Raw genomic sequence first — 19,278 nt, 5'->3', positions numbered from 1 at the left:
AACTATGCATTTGGTGCTAAAATCCCTACTAAACAAGACTAAGAAGCTACAGCCATGCTGTTGGCTCTTGAGGCTGTACTTGGGCACAGTGGCGCTTTGAGCTAATTAGCACTAAACAAAAAGTAGAGCAGAGGCTGATGGGAATATAGTTTTGCAGGTTCTTTGGTCAGTGAGTGAAATCTTGTCCTGCTACATGAAAAATCAGGGGGTTAATCAGGGTTACCATGATTTACTCTAAGTTAACTCAGGTCACAGACCTTGCGATGATGCAATAATACCACAGTGCCAGCCTGTTATCAGCCTCAGCCGTGTTTAGCTTTGTTATTTTAAAGAAAAGTCTGTGACAGTATCTCAACACGGTTTCCCCTTCATGTTTTTCTCTCCAGATGTGGTGTGGTCCCACGTCATGCCACATGGGTGCCAAAGGACGAGGCGGGTGTCCTTCAGGCCAGAGCTGCATCCCCATCAGGGAGGGCCACTGCTTTGTGAAGCCCTGCCTCGGCGTCGGCGAGTGCTGGCGCACCAACCCTCCCCCGCCTCCCACCAAATGCCACCCCAGCTCCAGTTACCAGGACAACAGCTGCGCCAACATCACCTTCACCTTCAACAAGGAGACCATGCCTCGAGTGAGTTACCTAGGCACCAGGGAGGGAGAGATTAAATTAAAGGGTTTTGGGGTCATTTTTCATGCCCCTGCTCTGCCGCCACTCTTAAATGAATGGGAGCAGCAAACTGTGAAGGATCAGGTTTTCAGAAGTGCTCAACCATCCCTCCTGGGCAGAAGGATTTCTAGTCTAAGACTCCTGAACAATTCGGTCACATATCTAAATGTGTTTCAGGGAAAAAAAATGCGGGGATACTTCTCTCTACTCTCCCAGTTTTTTGTTGACTGCATCCAAGTTTTGGCATTTTTGAGAATCAGGCATTCATGACTTTTGCGGCTCGTGCCAATCCCCTCTTAACCCGACCACACTGCAAGATTAATCTCAGGATCGTATGGACGTGAGCTGAACAGGACCACTGGCGACTCTGTCACCACACTGGATCATCACTCGCCAGTTCCCTAACAAGCATGACAGCAGATAGTGACAAGCATATGAGTTTGTGGTCTTTTATCCAAATGAGGTGGATCCTAACCAGATAGCATGTTGAACCTACTGCCAATGCAAGCCCAGTCCTTCCTTTTCTTGTCTTGATTACCCTCTATTCTTTTTCCATGTGCGTTAACATTTGCTTAATTTCTTCTCCGCGCGCAGGGTCTGACTGTGGAGGATGTGTGTAAGCAGCTGAGACGCTTGTACGTAGTGAAGAATTTCTCCTTGGAGCATTCTGTGTCAATAACCTGTGACCCCTCATTCTCAGCCAGCAACGAGATCCACGTCTGCATCGTAAGTACCTCCTCCCACTCCCAGTCTGCCATATGTTTGTCTGCCTCTTTCAAAAAAAAAAAAAAAAAAATCCCCTTTGATTTATAGCCTGCAGCATGCATTCTTCACAGCATTAAGACATCGTCTAATGGGATATGTGGTGGATTTAGGTTTGGTTGTTTTGTGTCATCAGTTGACAGCGAGTGAACAGTGGCAGACAAGCTACAACTTAAAGCAACAGATTTCAAACCTCTCCGTCTTCCTGTCACTTGTAGTCTACCGAGGACCATCGCCTGGACCGGAGCCCCATTAAAGAGATCACAGACAGGATAATCGACCTGGTTAGCAAACGCAGTGGTAACAACACCATCATCACCTCCATTGCGGAGGTGCGCGTGCCAAGCCCCAGCAAAACTGGTATGAACCGCCTCCAAGCTCTGGTTGTTGCCTTTAATGTTTCCAGACTTGCACACACTTGCATGTGTAGGAATAAGTGGGAGGATTTTTTTGTTTTGTTTTGCCTTTTTATCTGATGAGATAGAACTGAGCCCTGGATGTGGCAGCAATGCAGAGTACCACAGAAAAACGTGCATGTGTGAAAAATAATTCCGAACCTCCCACATAACTCGGGCCGCCCAGGTCTGCCATCTCACGGCAGTTGTAATGGAGCTTTAAAAAGAATCTAGCCAACATTTCGATGGAAAGAGCAGAGCTGCTCGGCTTCGTGGATTTAGATTGGCTCGCACTGTGACTGGCTGGACTGTGACTCCTAAGACTCCTGCATGTGTCCACCATTCATCAACACAGTGACAGCAGACTGCCGCCACAGCCAAATAGAAACAGCCTCCTCCTCTGTTCAGACCTCAGAGGTCAGGTTGCACCGGCGAAAGCATGCTAATGATTTAGCAACCTTGACGTAGTACTATAATAAAACCTGTTGTGTATGGTTGACCTGGGACTTCATTCTTTTCCATTTGTGGCATCTCTTTGACCTGTGATCCTCTTCTTTTCCATCAGATTACCTAGTGCCACTCCTCAGCTCCATCTTCATCGTCATCTGGGTCCTCGTGCTGGTCTCCATTTTGCTGTGGTGCATGCGCCGCCGGCGGAAACAGAGCAACCACAACGGGACGTCGGCCACTGTCTCCGAGGACAACACGACCAACAACGTCCGGGAGCAGCTAAACCAGATCAAGAACCCTATAGAGAAGCACGTGGGCCTCACGGTGGCCATCAAAGACTACGAAAACAAGAACTCCATCATTGCCAAAATAAGGACAAATCATCCCGAGGGGGATGAGGACGACAAGGAGAGGCACTTACAGAAGGGCCGCTTTGCCAAACAGCCAGCATACACACTGGTGGAGAGGGACGAGAAGACGCCCATCTCCAATCCCAACTCCACATCCAAAAATCCTAATTGGACTAATAAACAGGACAACAGAGACTTGGAGACAGCAAACAGCATAAACAGGATGGACTACATTGTATAGCAGACAGCTGTGTTGCTGTGCAACCAAGCCTTATGCCTTCACACCCCGGTGGTGGGTGAAACGGGGGAGCTTTGGCATGTGTAGTTAGTAAACTGTCATGTCAGTCGTGACCCCTCAGTATTTTCAGATATTCCCCGTGTTAATTTAAGTTTTGACAAGCTGGCTTACACTGGCAGTGACAGTTGCTTTGGTTGGCTGGAAACACAAGGCACTGGTATACATTTCACTGTAGAACTAGTTGCAAAAGTGTCCTCCTCTGCATTTCACCCCCCCCCCCCCCCCCCGCCCATTTTTTTTTTTTTCAGTTTAGTGGACACTTGGAAGGGGCGCCTGGTGTAATTGTTGTACAATGACTAAAACTACCCGACGTGTTCATCACTAGAGCTAATGACCTTTAGTATGTGTTTGAATTCTTTCTAGTTCCGTTTGGAGAAAAGTGCCTTTTCAGCTTTAGACTTAAGCAACTGTCAAATGAGAAAAAAAAAAAGATCAACTTTATTATTTATTTTTATTTTTCTTTGGAGGGAGGAGGGGGGCAGGGGGAGGGGAGGGTTCAATGTCAGCAGTTGCTGCCAATATGAAGAATTTATGTGTCAATTTAGAACATGTAGATATGTACATTTTTTTATTAATCATTGTGTATATTTGATTTATTAACTTAATAATCAAGAGCCTTAAGATATCATTCCTTTTTATTTATATGTTCTGTCTAGTTTGAAGGTTTTGATAGCTGTGGAAGCCTACCATTTCTTTCAATGACTTAATTTTTTTTTTTTTTTTTTTTTCAACGCATTCTATAAAAGCCAAATTTCAAAGAAGACAAAGGATGGGCACTTTTTCGCCTGAAAGAAATACTTTTTTTCTTTTGTTTTTTTTTTTCACACATTTGACATTTCATTATTTGTTGCCAGGACCTTGATTGAAGGCAAGTGAGGTTAGGACAACAAAAGCTCACGGCTGCTGCAAAGGATGGACATGGTGGCAGACATATTGCTTGCCACTGATGGTTTAATACTTAAGGGAACAAAAATCCTCCAGCAGCTTCAGTTTAACCCATTGACACATTTCAAAGGCTGTCAAAAATCCACCAACTTGCAAGACAAGTCACATCAATATGACACGCCAGAATTCCCATCTGCTTTAGTCAGCGTAATATCATAAGCTAGACCATGAGTACTTGAACAGTAGGGGGGCAATGGGAACACTGTAGAATCGGATGAAATACACTGCCTTGCTCGGCAAGAATCTGCTTTGTTTCTGTGCACATTTGTTTCTTTTTAAAAATGAGGCTCTTAAAGACAAACATGTTTTATCTCATTTGTTAACCCTTTGAGATCATGGCAACATTTTTGTCCTATTTTTGACTTTGTGTTACAAACTTGAGAATTATGTGTTGATCTGGCAATATATTTTTGAAAGTCATATTTATTAAATATTTTGTATGAAAAGAGAATTAAAGTTGTCTTTGTTCTGGAGAGCGAGTGAAGCGTCTGTCTGTGATGCATCAAGCCAAACATGTCAGAGCATATGAAAGGTTTCTCATGCAGCTGGCGTGGGAACCGCTGCTGGAGAGACATCATAGACTTGAGCAAGGTCTCTGTCCAAATGTGTTTACAGCTAATTACATTGTAGCAAGCCATCGCCGTATTAAGTCAATCCTGGAGATGAAAATACCCTCGCTCCTCATGATCCTCAGACAATGTTGCTCTTGTTGGTCTGGTTTAAGTAGCAGGCTTAACTAAAACCTTTCAAACTAGGCCTGAGAAGCCTACAGTGAAGTGATTTTAAGACCTACTCCTCTGCAGAATCTGTTTAAAAGGATTAAAGGCAAGACAAGAGATTATCAACACCTCTTGAGAATTACCTTAAACATATTGGTACTTATAGCAGTTGGGTGAGTTTCACTAATCCACCCTAGTGTCTCGGTCTTGATAAGAACAGAAATGCCGTCTGCTTCTCAGGTTACACCCTCGAATACTGACAGGGAATGGGAACAGGGAAGCACTGGTTTATTAACATCACTGCTGTTGGACAGACTCGCTGTCAAATTGCCATCAGTCAGTCTGGACTGTGTGTGAGCAAAACAATGTGCAGAGATCTACATGTTATTTCATGCTGGCTGCCTCCTGAGAATTATCAGCCATATTTGCATATTTCCACATTTTCCCAATGAAAAACAAACTCATTTATATTATAACATTTCCAGGAAAATAAAATCAACAAGCAAGGTATTCAAGCAACATCGTGTCATCAAGTGGAACGTGTTGGGCTTTACATGGGGGTATGAGTTGGGGCTGAACTAATAAATATTGTTGAAATTACATTGTGGCCAAGTGCAATATCCAAATCACAGGAGATTAAAAACATTTTTGATAAGGGTAAAATGTGTCACAACATATCATTATAAATGAAGCACTGCGGTGCTGCTGAGACGCCCCAGCCTACGAATCATATCCCCCAGATGTGAGGGAGCATGCTTGTTTTGTACAGACCCCAGCAAAAATCATCATTGTTGGATTTTTTTCACTGAAAGTGAAATGCACTAAATAAAAACACTTATCATATCGTGCAGCCCTGGTGTGACTGACTGTTGGCTGCCAGTCTGGACTGTGTGTGAGCAAAGCAATGCGCAGAGATCTATGTTATTTCATCCTGCTTCCTGACAATTATCAGCCTGTTGGCATTGTCCCACAAAGATTCAGAAAGATTTTTTTCTCCCTGGGAAAAACAAATGTATCTTAATCAGAAAATGTCTTCCAGTAAAATGAAAATAATGTATTCAGACATCTTGGGCTTTACATTGGGGTATAAGTGACTGTTGGCCCCTAATTGGCCCATGTTGTCTGTGGGCCAGGGTAAATTGAGTGATATGAGCAGCCCTGTCGAGTGTTGGGGCGATGACAGCAGCTACATTTGAACCTGTGATACTGTAGACGTCCTGCTATTCCCACATAAAACCACTAATATTTCAATAATGCTCAAACACCCACACATATTTGGTTCAAGTTCACTTAAGAGCTGCATAATCTACTCTCAGCTTTTAAAGACACGTTTAAGGTGCTTAGCAACTAAGTATTAAGCAAATTGTATATGAATGAAATCTAACTACAACCGTACATTTTTGAGAATGGGGTGATGAAATAAATCTGGAAACAGCAATCAATCACACCAGAGCCTCAGTGGGGAAACTGGACAGTTTTCAGACACGTAGGAGCCAGTATTTCAGACTGAAAGCCATGACGTACTGCATGGCTCCTGCCTGTCTGAAATCCCCAATCTTTAACACAAAACCAAATCTAGACTCCAATTAAAGGTTTTTGACTTTCATTTGCGAGCCTCTCTTGACCACCACTACTTATGGGTGGAGGCAAGGTCTGTTTCAAGTATTTGACAAAGCGTAACTCAAATGCTCATGTATCAATTGCCATAATATGTTCAGCATTTAATGTGTGTGTGTGTGTGTGTGTGTGTATATATGTATATGTATGTGTGTGTGTGTGTGTGTGTGTGTGTGCGCGCGCGCGCTCTGTATGTGCAGCACATGTGAAAAGAATAGATATTGTAGTAAAATGTGACACGTGTACAAATGCATGACATCTGAGGAGGCTGCATGGGGTAAACATGTAGCCTGACACAATATCATCTCTATCTCTGTGGCGTCAAACATCTTTACTGTAGCTTGCCTCTCCCCCTCAGGACCTCTTCAGTCGTCGTAATCTAGAGGTTCTGGGCGCATTTTCACTCCCCTCCTCTGCGAGTGTGGATCTGGAACTAATAGAGGAGCCTGAGGATGCAGGCTTGACAGATAGGCCCCTCAGACTTGCGGCCAGCCTGTTTTGGTTTGTCTGTGCCGTGTTATTGCTTGTGAGGGGGAGCCTCTGGGCCCGTTTCCCTAGAGTAAGCAGCTCTACTTCCAGTGTGGTTTTCTTGCACTCGGAGACTGGGAAAGCCTTGGACTCTGCCTTGGCTTCTGCTGGAGGAAGGGGCGGCAGAGGAAGAAGGTCATGCTTGGATGTTTGTGTGAAGCACTCGGTGGAGTGAGTTTGCACTGTGGCTGGAGGTCTTCCAAGGCACGTCCTCTTGGCCCTCTGTGGGTGAGGGTCTTCCCCTACATCGCTCGGCTTGCACCTCTTGCTCTTGCTGGTCTCCTGACTAATTTCGTGGAGGCAGACTACTGAGGCCCCATCTGGGTTGATGCTGTCTGGAAGACTTGTCTCAGTCTGCTGCTCCAGGATCAGGCCTTGCTTTCGAGTAGTCACAATCGGAGCCACAGCTTCATTTAAGGCACTGGAAAGAGGCACCTTGTGGTCTGCCTCTGGGAGGGCCTCGGGTCCAGGGGTGGACACAGTCTCCTGTGAGCTTGATGCTGACTCTTCAGCTCCAAGTTCCCTTGATTGGTATTTGGGGCAAGCTCTCTGCTCAATCTGCTGATCCTCTGAACTGGAAACACATCGCTCTCGCTGGACTCTAGCTTGTTTGGCTCTGAAAAAGTTAAAAGGATAGGAGGATATGAACAGATACTTGAGTGTCCTCTCTGACTGGTGGGGTTGGAAAGTTCTACATTAGATCATACTTACATCTTTTGAAGCGCAGTCTTCTTTGTTTTTGTGGGGCTGTTTAAAGCCTCTTGGGTTTCTCCCACTCTGGAAAAATATTCCGATCTGCTTTGTTCGCTCAGCTCAGTCTAGAGAGGACAAACAGAATCGATGTAAACAAAAAATATTATTCCTGGCATGCCCTGGAAAGGTTTGGCTCCACAGCAGACTGCTGTCATCATCTGGCATTGTTGGGCATTAAAAAACACTCACTAGACTGCTGGAGAAATCATAATATAATAAATACAATTAAAAGACAAAATAATCCAATGTGAAAAACAGAGTTCATATAAATGTATTATCTTCTGACTCTCCTGAATTCCAAATAGTGTTGCCGCCTCACTTTTTGAACTATGATACAGTACAGGAGGAATGTTTTCTATAATGTCTTTAGAGATGCTTAGTAACACCCAAGCTGGCACAAAGAATTAGTGCCCCACTTAATACTGTCCAAAGAAACCACCTCAAAGGCTCCAGCAAATAATCACCGGCTTGTCATAGTGTGACATGTGTTTCATAGCCTTCGCTGTGTGAGGTTTGGAGTGATACTTGAAGCTTGAGGCACAATTACTAAACGGTGAAACCATGTTGACAAGCTAAAACGGCGATTAAAGAAGGATCACTTAAAAGATGAAAGAGCGAGGCAGAGGAAAATACATGTGAATGGAAAAATGCAAAAATGAGGTGAAAAGCATCTCAGACGACAGAAGTTAAGATAAAAACAGCTTGGTGGAGGTAACCTCATGGTTAGTAGGCTGAAGAAGCACTTTTGTTTAAATGCAGACAGTCTCTTCTTCACTCTTGGCTTCAGATATGAATAATTAATCATGTAAAACCTTTACACCATCTGTAAAATGCACATTTATAGTTGGTTTAAATGGTTAACTAATGTACCCACATACTGAGGGGACCCTCTGGAGCAGAACAAGGAACAGGCCAAAGATTGGATCTCACCAACACATGCCCTCAACAGGCCACTAATGAAGGTTAATGGTAACGCTGCTGGCAAATTGAGCAGAACTTAAAGGTTGACAGCCTGTCAATCAAAGTAAAAAAAAAAAAAAAAAGTTTTACAAGGACAAACCTGTTTGGATAAAATTAATGCTCCACCCAACAAGCAGCTGCGTTATGCAGGCAAATTTTGCAGTGAGCAAGCTAACAGCTAAGAAGCTGAAACCTCATTCTGAAGGAGAATTTGTGAAGGAAAGCCTTTTTGCTGCTGTGGAGCTGCTAACACCAAAGTCAATTTATTCCAAAATGTCAGTTTGTCTGGAATAATTCAAAGAGATGAAAAGAAAACCTGATGAGGAAACTCAGTGATAGCAAGTGTCTGTGTGATTTGACCTTCATGGACATTACCTCTCAGAGCTGAACCTCAAGTTCCAGCAGCTTCTCAGCTCTCTGCTCTAAAATGTGAAATCATTTGAAGTGAAATTAAAGCTGTGGCAAGGAAACAATGTGCATTTTCCTAATCCGCAAGAACAAAAGCTGCTATGACATGTGAATATGCTGCTGTGCGAAAACTCCTTCACGCATTTGGTGAGAGATTTCTGGACATAAACAGTAAACAAAAGGAATTTAACATATTTGCTGATGTGGAACCATCTGATGTGCCTGACAGCCTACAACATAAAACCACTGACCTGCAAAGCAAGAGTCAACTGCTGTGAGCAGCTCTTTTCAAAACTGACTCTTGTTAAGACTCAGTTCCAGTCAAGAATGACTGACCCAAACCTGGAAAACCGTCTGCGAGTATCATCATCATCACTAAGGTCTGACATTAGATGCCTCACCAAAGAGAAGCAGTTCTAGTCATCACAGAGGTTAGTGTGATATATGTGTTCAGTAATTTAGTATGATCCTCAAAGGATGATATAAAAATGTAAATGGCCTTCGACTGAAAAAAAGGTTCCCCACCCCTGCACCAGATGAAAAGTTAAGGGTTATTACAAGTTAATACATCCTTTCATCCTCTGGCCACAATGAGTGTCTGTACCAAATGTAATGGCAATCCATCACATAGCTGTTAAGATATTTCAGTCTGGACCAAAGTGGTGGACTGACTGACACACCAGCATAGCAATCCGTAAAGCTGTGCCGCTAGCATGGCTAAAAACACTCTATAGACTACTGCAGTGGGAAAATACAACCAGACACAAGTTAAATCTTGGAAAATTCAAGGCTGTGGCTGCTATGTTTATTTAATATCAGCCATTTTTCAGATCGTTAGTGTTCCATAAACTGGTTGGTAAAATGATCAATGTGCACTCTAGGGCAGGGAAAGCCAATGTGGTAAGCTCTGGCATCCACCAGTTGCTGTGAACACAGAGAAAAAAATCATTAATGTCCTTTACCACATGTCATGATACCAGGACAACATATGACTCGAAACACAAGGGGGAAGAAATAATTGTCCCAAGCTGCAAGGGTAAGCTGGGGCATTGTGGGTTTACATTGGGTGTTGAGACCTAGCAACTGCACTCTGGTCTGTGGTGGACAGAATAAAGAGGCCAGACGGAGGGAGGGGAGTGAATAAGGAGGCTGGGCAACAGGGAAGTAGGTGGAGACGACAAGAAACAAGGGACAAGATACTACAGAATGAGTAGTGTTTAGAGGGGAGTACAACAAAAGAAGAGGCACCCCCCAGAGTAATATCGCCTGACCTCAACAGTCTCTGTTGCCCACAAAGGCAAGAATCCTCACACAGGAAGTTCTCCACAGGCTGCCCTTTGTTCAGAGATAGAGTCATGCTAGAGTGTGGGCAGAGGTTCAGGCTTTACGCTCTCTCATATCCAGAGCTACGGCCAGCCTTGGATTTGGATTTGGGACAGTGACACACATACAAACTTGCCTTTGCCCACGCACTCACACACCCACCCCAACAACAACAATTCTGAGAAAGACGTGGGTGCCATCATTTGCATTGTAATGCCTTGATATGTATTCTCGACTGTTTAATATGAATAAATGCTGTTTGAAAATGAACTTGAAAGAAAAATCAACAAGAAGCCAATGGGAGGTTCTCTGGGAAAGCTTAGTGCCTCTCTGTTCCTGTCGGCACAACTTCAAAAGAGCAAGAGAGACAGAACGAGAGAGAGAGAGAGAGAGAGAGTGAAAGAACAGATTGATGGAAAGGAAGAAGCACGAAGAGAGGAAGAGGTTGGATATACATAGCAAGTAGAAGCAGAAAGATAGAAAGCCAGGCAGAGAGAGAGCGAGATGGTGCATGAGTTATAATCACTAGGGATCCAGGGGTTAGACATTCTGTATGTGGCAACTACAGGAGAAGAAAGTGGAGGGATTAAAGATTGACAGAGAGAGAGAGAGCGAGAGAGTGAGAGAGCAAGCCTGAGAGAGAGAGAGAGAGAGAGAGAGAGAGAGAGAGAGAGAGAGAGAGAGAGAGAGAGAGAGAGAGAGAGCAAGCCCGAGAGAGAGAGAGTGAGAGAGAGAGAGAGAGAGAGAGCGAGTGAGAGAGAGAGAGAGTGAGAGAGAGGGAGAGTTGGTGCATGAACATTAGAATTATCACATGCTATGTGAATAGAACAGTAAGTATTGTGTGGGAACCGAGGTGGCCTAATCTTGTACGGAATGATGCAAACTCCCAATAGCTGGAGAGTGTCCCACGAAACAGGAGGGAGGGACAGTCGTAAATAAGAACCTCTACCCGCCGCCGTCGCCACCACCTCTCCCTCTGCAACAAGGATTTAACCCCCCGACCGCCGCCAGCCAGTCTGTTCGCCCCCACACAAAGCTGCAAAACACTTCTCGTGATGCAACACGTAAAGTAGACCAAGAGTGCCCTCCCCGGCCCTGGAGCCTCCAAAACAACATGGCTCCGCCACGGGAGCTGCAGCAAGACAGCACATCTGGATGTCAGATTATAGAGATAAGCCTGGCAAAAGGGCAAGGAGAGCAGAGAGAATGAATCATTTGGTTTTAAAAGGATACCAGTACAGATTCTCATAGCTTGCCCCAACTCTGGATGACTCCTGGAAACAACTTCAAAAAGATAACTACAAGCTCCATAAAATACAGGGAATGAACAGCTTCTCCTCTGTCATCTAAGATAAGGTAGAAACACAGATAGGAAGATTATGTTGGTTATCTTTTAATGCAGCTGCACTTCAAAGCAATGCTCTGATACGACCAAATAGTCTACAAGTGGTCTAAAATACTTCACTGCTGCATAGGATGGCAAAACCTCTCTTGGTATCCAAAGACTTTTCTTATTTAGTGTCATGCTATGTTGACATACAGGAGAGGTTCTATATAATCTACATAAATGCCTATGCTCTTTCATCTGTACAATACAATTTTGCTGGTAAAAACATTCAGTTTTTCAGAAACCAAGAATAACAGGCTTTTTTGCATCTTGATGACCATGCACTTTTTAGTTTATCCAATGGGTTTTGCAAGGATTTTAAAGGCCAACGAGGTCAGAGACCGTTCTCAGCCCATCATGGAGGCATTGCAAACTTTAGTTGAAGTTGAAACATGAAAATTACCAGAAAAAAACCCCAAGATGACAAGTCAGAAAACAAGCCAGCACGGAAAGCTCCGATCAACCATCAACTCATATTTGCTTGTGATGTGCCACAGTGGAAGCCAGACTGTTTGTTCTTGTGTTACCCTGTCCTTTTACCTCACCTAACACACACAAGAACAGAGATGCCGTCCTATAAACCCAGTTGTTAACTCATTTGTCAAAAGAATAATTATTTATACCACTTGAATTGCTTGAATCCCTAAAAACGATTATAAAAATGGAATTCAGTATACAACATCTTTAAACTGGCACCAAGAAACAACAACACTATTTAACTGTCAGGGCAGAAATACCTCCTGCAGAGATGTTCTGAAACTTGTCCACAAATTCTACCCCCCGTCTTCCACCCACCCTGCTCCCACAGAGGAAACATGCCCTGTTTGTGTAAGCTCACCACATCTTCCCTGCAACAAAGTCAACAAACATGCATGGGCACATACTTGTCTAAAATAGAGGACAGTTCTTATCCCTCAACAATGACAAAGGTTTCTGGATCCGCCCATATGTAAGGATTAAGACAGGCTGTTAACTGTTTGGACTCTGTGCATACCCATGACAGCAATTTTGGACAGGTTGGAATGAAGGGACACGATCAGGTACTGTAAAAGATTGTGGCCATGTATTTGGGCATGGTGGAGAGGAGATCAGCAGACACTGGACCCTTGGGAAAGTGCTGCTGCTAGCTGTTGCGAGCTGTGAAGAACAGAGGCGCGCTGAGGTCATGAGTAAACACACAGGCTCGTCCAGAGCTCAGAAGAGGGGGGGACTGGAAACACATCTGCTCTGCCTTTGATCCAAACTTCTGCGGCCCAGCACGCCACTCACCTCAGCTGCCCACTCTGTGCCTGACTAGAAAACAACGGCCACAATCCTAAACACTAGCTCTTCCTTCCCATGCTGCCCTCCTCACTGTTGGTGCTGACTCACAATGGGAGCAACTTCTTTCAAGGGATTTGAATCTTCAAATGTCAAGGAAAAAAATAACATTTTCTAAGAGACGTTTGCTTCCCACAGTCTCAAGCAAACGCAGTCATTTCAATGGCCCTATCCCAACAGTTGGTTGGTTTGTAGCTTGTAACAGAATGATCACATCAGGTAACAGTTATACACATCAGATATTCATCTCTTAATATCAGATCAGGATTAATATTTATCTAACAACTCCTCCACATGACAGTCGTGACTTTTAAGGCATCACTATGCTCAAACCAATGCACTTGTCTGATGGTCAAACAGTATCCGAAATGTCCCCCATTAGTGTCCAACAATGAAATTTAAGGTTGAATCAGACAATTTCTGCAACTTTTTAAAACCCAGCATTCATGCTGACTTCATGCAGTGATTGGTCATGTGATGGAAGTGAGAAAATAAACAGACCTTTTCTTTTTTCAATGTTTAAACAACTAGTTCTTTCCCTTTTTGTGTGTATAATCTAATGAAACACCATTCATGCCTCCCGGAGAAAACTGTCTTATAGAACAATTAGCACAGCAGGCTTTTAAACCCAACAACTCCCAGCGTGGTTGGATGGTATATTGTACAAACTGGGTTGTTTCAAGCATACCTCCACCTTCAACATGCATTTAAATTTGCTTCAACCTGCTTGGAGGTGTAGCTAACCATTACACATACATTAACGAAACATTGTGTAACTTTCTTACCTTAAAATAACAACTTCAAAATCACCTTGATGGTACAATGACTTGTAATAGGGAGAATAGTGCTGTTGTCCTTCCGCGCCCTGAATGCCTGTTCTTGCGCAGTCTCTGCGCTTGGCGACGGGTGTCTGTGGCATGTCAGATATGTTTATTCTTTGTCGTTAAATGTCTGTCTTTAATTATAATGTCTTTTCTGTTGCGGTTGTATTTGTCTGACAGTTGCCACAGAAACAAAGAGAACTTCCGAAAGAACAGCAAACAAAACTATGTAACTTGGGTGAGTGGGTGCGATCTACCATGAGTAGTGCATAAAGCTTTATGGCACTACATCACACACCACCAACTATGTCGGTGAAACTGGATCATACTTTATGGAGAAAATATTTTCCCTCTGATGTACTCGGCTTCTCTGCCTCAACTGTCTGTGGAGTTTCCTGATGGACAGATAACATAACTTGTTGCTAAAGTCAGTGCTAACCGCTGCAAACTATAGCTGACATTAGCTAGTTTGCTCAGTTAGCCACACAGCTAGCTGACTCTGCCTGGACCACACTGGGACCTCGGAGCCCCGTGGAAGTGTTGGTGTTTATAGCGCTAGCACAGGAGCGTTGGACCACCGGGGGGAGAGGGTTTCCAGGCGGGAAATGCTGGTGGGGAGTGGCGCCGGAATGGGCACCAAAACCAGAACTGGGTGACCAGGCAACTGAACTGGGCTGAGCAACCTCTAAGGACATTATGACAGAGGCAAAGAGACTGAAGAGGACATTGATGGAGGAAGCTAAGAGGAGAAAAAAAAAAGAGTGCTTGAGCAAGTGGCCAGAGAAGAGTAAACGGCATTTAGTCTTGGGTGAGCTTAGCGAAATATAAGGACAAGACAGATGACAAGACGCTTGCTGTTTGGCTAGTAAGGAATATTAGCTTGCTATGTCTTGTGTTGGTGCACTTGCTTGATGTCTGGTTGCATTACCAAAGTTCTCGACTCGCTAGTTTTTGATCATAAGTAATGTAATCATAACAAACGCACATTGTACATTTGTCTAGATTTACGATAGTGGTGTATAAGTGAATTACAAACTGAAATTGCATGATGTTGTTTTAACTGATTTTTTGCAAACGTGTTAGCAAGTTAGCAAACCCAATATTCACTTGCCTTTAACTCTGATGTTATGCCCATCTTATTTGCTGCTAGATGCAATCCAACATGTTCACCAGCTCGTCAGTAAATTTGTCTGTCTGCTGTTTGGTGGTGGGCAGGTGGTGTACAGTGTGCTTATCAGAACCTCTTACTGAAACGTGATGCCTGCTGCTGCTGCTGCTGGAAATGGGACTGATGAGAGCTATGAAACTGAACCAAAAGTCAAATTGCGGTTATAAAACCGAAACAATGTGCTGAAAGACACTGCTTAGACCAGCTGCAGAGTTGAATGATAATTCTTGGTCATTTAGTCATTTGATCCATTGTTGAGAAATTATAAATTATCGCAAGAAATGTAATTTGTTTGTGTTAGGAATGAGAAATTAACTCTCTCTTGATGGTCTGTTATGCTGTTTCATATAAGATGTGGTAAATCTGCACCTCCAAACTGTAGCCTGAGCACCAAACATCAATAATAACTGGTATTCTAGGTCCTACTATACCACTGGAAATGACTAAGTCTCACCATTTCTTCCTCTAAGTGAACCACAGCTGAAAATGTGACACACAGTATACAAGAGACATACAGCACAGTCAAGTGTGGGAGAGAGACACTGGCTTTCACAGGACATAAGGCCAACCATGATGTCACCTTAGTTCCCTCACAACATAACCCCCTGACCTTATGAGAAGTGCTAATTTGATGAGTCTACATTTCCACTGTGGTTAAGGATTTTTGTTCAACAAGTCACACAAACTGATTCCTAACAACAACCAAAGCCTCCTGAAAGGCAGGGAAACGTGGCATTTTTTTGGGACGAGCAGGCTCCTGCTGTCAAGACTTGAGGGATAAAAGACCCTTTTTTAAACATGTGATCAACTTTGACAAAGACCCCATTAGACAGCAACATTATTATGCTGTGCATCAGTTGTGACTCATGGAACAAACTTTTTTCATTTAGATTTTTGACTTTCTTGGCAACATTTTCCCGAAAAAACTCCCTTTCTGACAAAATAGAGCAGAGCGAGGGACGTAAACAAATAATTGTTTTTGTCATGTGAAAAACTTTAGCCTTGCTGTCTGGTATCTTTCCCTTACAAACCACGTTTGAGGTTGGGCTAGTGAGAGCTCCACCACAAGACTCCCACCCTCCAATTCCCTCTGCTTGTACTGTATGAGCCCAGAGAACCACATCCTGAGGATAGGAACGCAATCGACAGCAATGCCTCCTTGAACTGGAAAATTGGTTACACAATCTGAACTTTTCACTGACGACTGTGTTGCTCCACTAAAAATATTACAATCACTGCTTTCATTGGAAGCCAAACTGTGGAGAGTGCAGAGACGTTTCAAAGGGAAACAATAGCAAAAACCCCATAGAAAAACAGCAGGCCACTGATCATGGGATGTGATGGGAGCGATGTCTGTCCTTGATGTGAGTGCCAAGGTGAGCGGTTCCACCACCATTTCCCAGAATACTCTTGGGACTCTGGGATCAAATGAGCACTGACCAAAGGATAGTTGTCTCTAATATGAATAGACAAAAAAGAACTACAGTAGTAGGTCTGACTGCAACATAATATACGCAGCATGGATGTTAAATATGCACGGAATACAGCGTTATCTGAGTCCAATCAATCAAGACATGTGAATTTTATCTGCAGACAATCCCACTGACTAAATTCTCCCTTAAAAACCCACAATGTATGTGTAACAGAAGGATCAAGAGTGTTGTTATGGTACTCTTGAACCGTGCATGACGTGCTGTATAATGGAGAACATTATTTATTAATGATATATTATACTAAATGTATAGTGAGGCAGTTAAAGGTTAGACAAAACTGAGACTGGTGGATATTATGTCTTGAAAATGACTGCAGTGCCTGCCACATTTCTCCAAAACAGATCGTGAGTGTCTGAAAATTATACAAACTTCCTTAAGACCTAAAATATACAAAATGTTTGAGTTTGACAAAAAACATAACTCACAGCTGGGGTGAAATGGCAGAATGTGGGAGCAGGAACGTTTTGAAGAAGGGGTGACTCTGCAGCTTTGGACCCTACCTCACTCCACCCAACCCCCTGCCATCCCCCCGCCTCCTTCACTAGGTCTCTGAACGCCCCTCCCAAACAGGAGATCATCATATATAAAGTGAGAGCACAATTTGGCAACACGTCCCTATAATAGCACACAGACACATGCAGGACTTTTTGCCAGGCGACTGGAAGAGGAAATAGAGGAGTATAAACAGCACTCACTGCGGCCAGGCTCGGGTTTCCATGGTGTGCTGAGGCATCCTCTGGACAGCTCACACACACAACATAACGTTCAGGAAACACACGCAAATCTGAAGGCAGGCAAAGAAACAACACAGACTATGCTAGTTAATAACGTGGGCTCACCTCTAATTATGAGTCCAACTCAGACAAGGGGAATTGTGGTGAAGCTTTGAATTTATATCTACTAACACCAAGAATTTACTATGCCTCAGACCAGGGAGAAAATGGCAGTTTACAGATAATTGCAGAGCTTTATGAGCCACGTTAGCAGCATGAAATATTAGGAAATTTTATGCTAACAATGGCTCCTGGGAGTAATATGATCATTTCATCGGTTTCAAAGGGCAAAGACCATTTACAAAAGCAGTACTATTACATTCATTTTGTGAATGAATGTAATGGATGAATGGATGAATTTATTTGATGGTAAAAACGCATATAACACTGCACTGCAGTCAATACATACATTAAAAATCACAGAGGATGAAACACAATAATCCCTTGGGGTCTTCTAATATAACAACACAGTGCAAGATAAAAACAAAACAACAAACAAGACATTACAATCAACATATAATAGAAACAGCAGGTGGCTGTGCAGCTATGACAACATGCTCATGTTTCCTTAGTCATGAGAAGTTAAAGTTAGAAATGCTACATGGTGATTTATAACCATTTCTTTAGGCACCTTGCAATGTGCTCTGTGGTACGTGCATTTTCAGATTTGTGTGTAAATTACTCCACTACACCGCTGAACTGTAGAGAAATGTTTTTCCTTTTCTTTTAATTCTTCGACCAAAAAGGTATGAAGTCTGCCAAGCTGCCTCTTGAGAGAAATAATTATTAAAGCACTTCAGTACCATACATTTAACAAATTTGCAGGTTAGCAGCATCTCATAAGAATAAATCCAACTGACCTCAATGTATCCCCCCCAAGCTGTGTGTAACGAGGATGACTAAGGATGACTGTGTTGGGTGTGTGTGTGTGTGTGTGTGTGTGTGTTTGTATCTTGATTGTTTGCTCAACAACTACTCGGCAGATTCCCATGAAATTTGCTTTGGAAATTCTTGGCTTTTGAAGATGAATTCTCAGGCCATGATCAGAACAAAATGTGAACTTAAAGAGATAAAAATCGAAGGATTACAATGGATGAACCTGCTTGATTTCGAACATTCTGCAAGTGTTTCTTTTAAACCACAGCCAATTCAAAGCTTATATAAATCATATTTTACAGTCAAATGGATTGATTGCCATGAAATTTTGCTGAGCACATTTATCCACCTAATGAAATAAACTCTTTAATCTGAATGACCGGGCTGTTCCTGAATGCCAACCTCAGGACAAAATTTACATTGTATGCCCCACTGAAGAACTAGAATACAAAAACTCTCTCTAACTGTGTTTCCATCTAATTCTCAAGGGAATTTGAAGCAAACTTTGTTGTTGTTTAACAAAATATATATAATTAGACGTGTTTCCGTCAACTTGTTTGGAGCAAATGAGCTACGCAATGTGTAGTTTCAGCAGAAGTTGGCAGTTACGCATGGCTATAATAAAGTAGAAGAAATAGAGATAGTGAACGAGAAACGAAACCGTTTTTTGCCAACCACCAATAAACCTTAAAGAAGAAGAAACAAAACTAGTAATTTGGGCCATCTACGGATTATTTTTCATGCATTATGGAAATATCCAGTCTTCATTTCCTCATTTTCAGCCTGAGTCTTCCAAACAGGACCAAATAAACTTGGCATTTTGCAACATATAATTAGTCAGAAGACTTTTAAACATCTGTTTTATAGCTAAGAGAAATTTGGACATGACCTAACCACTATGTACAGCTAACTCAATGGACCGAATTACACGACCTTCGACCCCAGGAGACTAGGTCTAATTTGATGTGGAATGGACCTGCTGAGAGAAGCCATCATCTCAGTCTGCAGCAGGTCAGTGCTGCCTTAACATCCAGGCCCCTCGGGAGCAGATATTAACTTTACTGGCAGGAAGAGAGCCATGTTGGTCCCATGAAAAGGTGGTCAAGGTTCACAGGCACTTGATGGGCCATGGAGATAGATTCTCACTGCCCTCCATAGACAGCCCTCCAATCTTTCTCTCTCCCACTCTCAGTAGCCTCTCAAGGGAACCACTTAATGGCTGCCTGTTCTCAACAACACCCCGAGCAGGTAGGGACAGGACATAAAAACA

General features: G+C 43.1%; 2 protein-coding genes across 2 annotated transcripts in view; one reads left to right on the top strand and one right to left on the bottom strand.

The window, feature by feature from the left end:
* The window catches only part of jag1b (jagged canonical Notch ligand 1b), a 28,027-nt gene extending 23,692 nt beyond the window's left edge, over positions 1-4,335 (top strand). The window contains exons 23-26 of the mRNA XM_076743605.1: positions 387-626; positions 1,257-1,388; positions 1,643-1,784; positions 2,385-4,335. Coding sequence (XP_076599720.1) covers positions 387-626; positions 1,257-1,388; positions 1,643-1,784; positions 2,385-2,860 — 990 coding nt within the window. The 3' untranslated portion in view covers positions 2,861-4,335. The remainder of the gene's footprint in view (positions 1-386; positions 627-1,256; positions 1,389-1,642; positions 1,785-2,384) is intronic.
* Positions 4,336-6,552: 2,217 nt separating this feature from the next.
* The window catches only part of slx4ip (SLX4 interacting protein), a 32,339-nt gene continuing 19,613 nt past the window's right edge, over positions 6,553-19,278 (bottom strand). The window contains exons 5-7 of the mRNA XM_076743899.1: positions 17,055-17,143; positions 7,438-7,544; positions 6,553-7,342 (exon numbers count right to left, since the gene is read on the bottom strand). Coding sequence (XP_076600014.1) covers positions 6,553-7,342; positions 7,438-7,544; positions 17,055-17,143 — 986 coding nt within the window. The remainder of the gene's footprint in view (positions 7,343-7,437; positions 7,545-17,054; positions 17,144-19,278) is intronic.

Source organism: Chaetodon auriga, chromosome 11 (assembly GCF_051107435.1).
Source record: "Chaetodon auriga isolate fChaAug3 chromosome 11, fChaAug3.hap1, whole genome shotgun sequence".
Classification (NCBI taxonomy): Eukaryota; Metazoa; Chordata; class Actinopteri; order Chaetodontiformes; family Chaetodontidae; genus Chaetodon; species Chaetodon auriga.
This window is presented reverse-complemented; position numbering and strand designations above follow the sequence as displayed.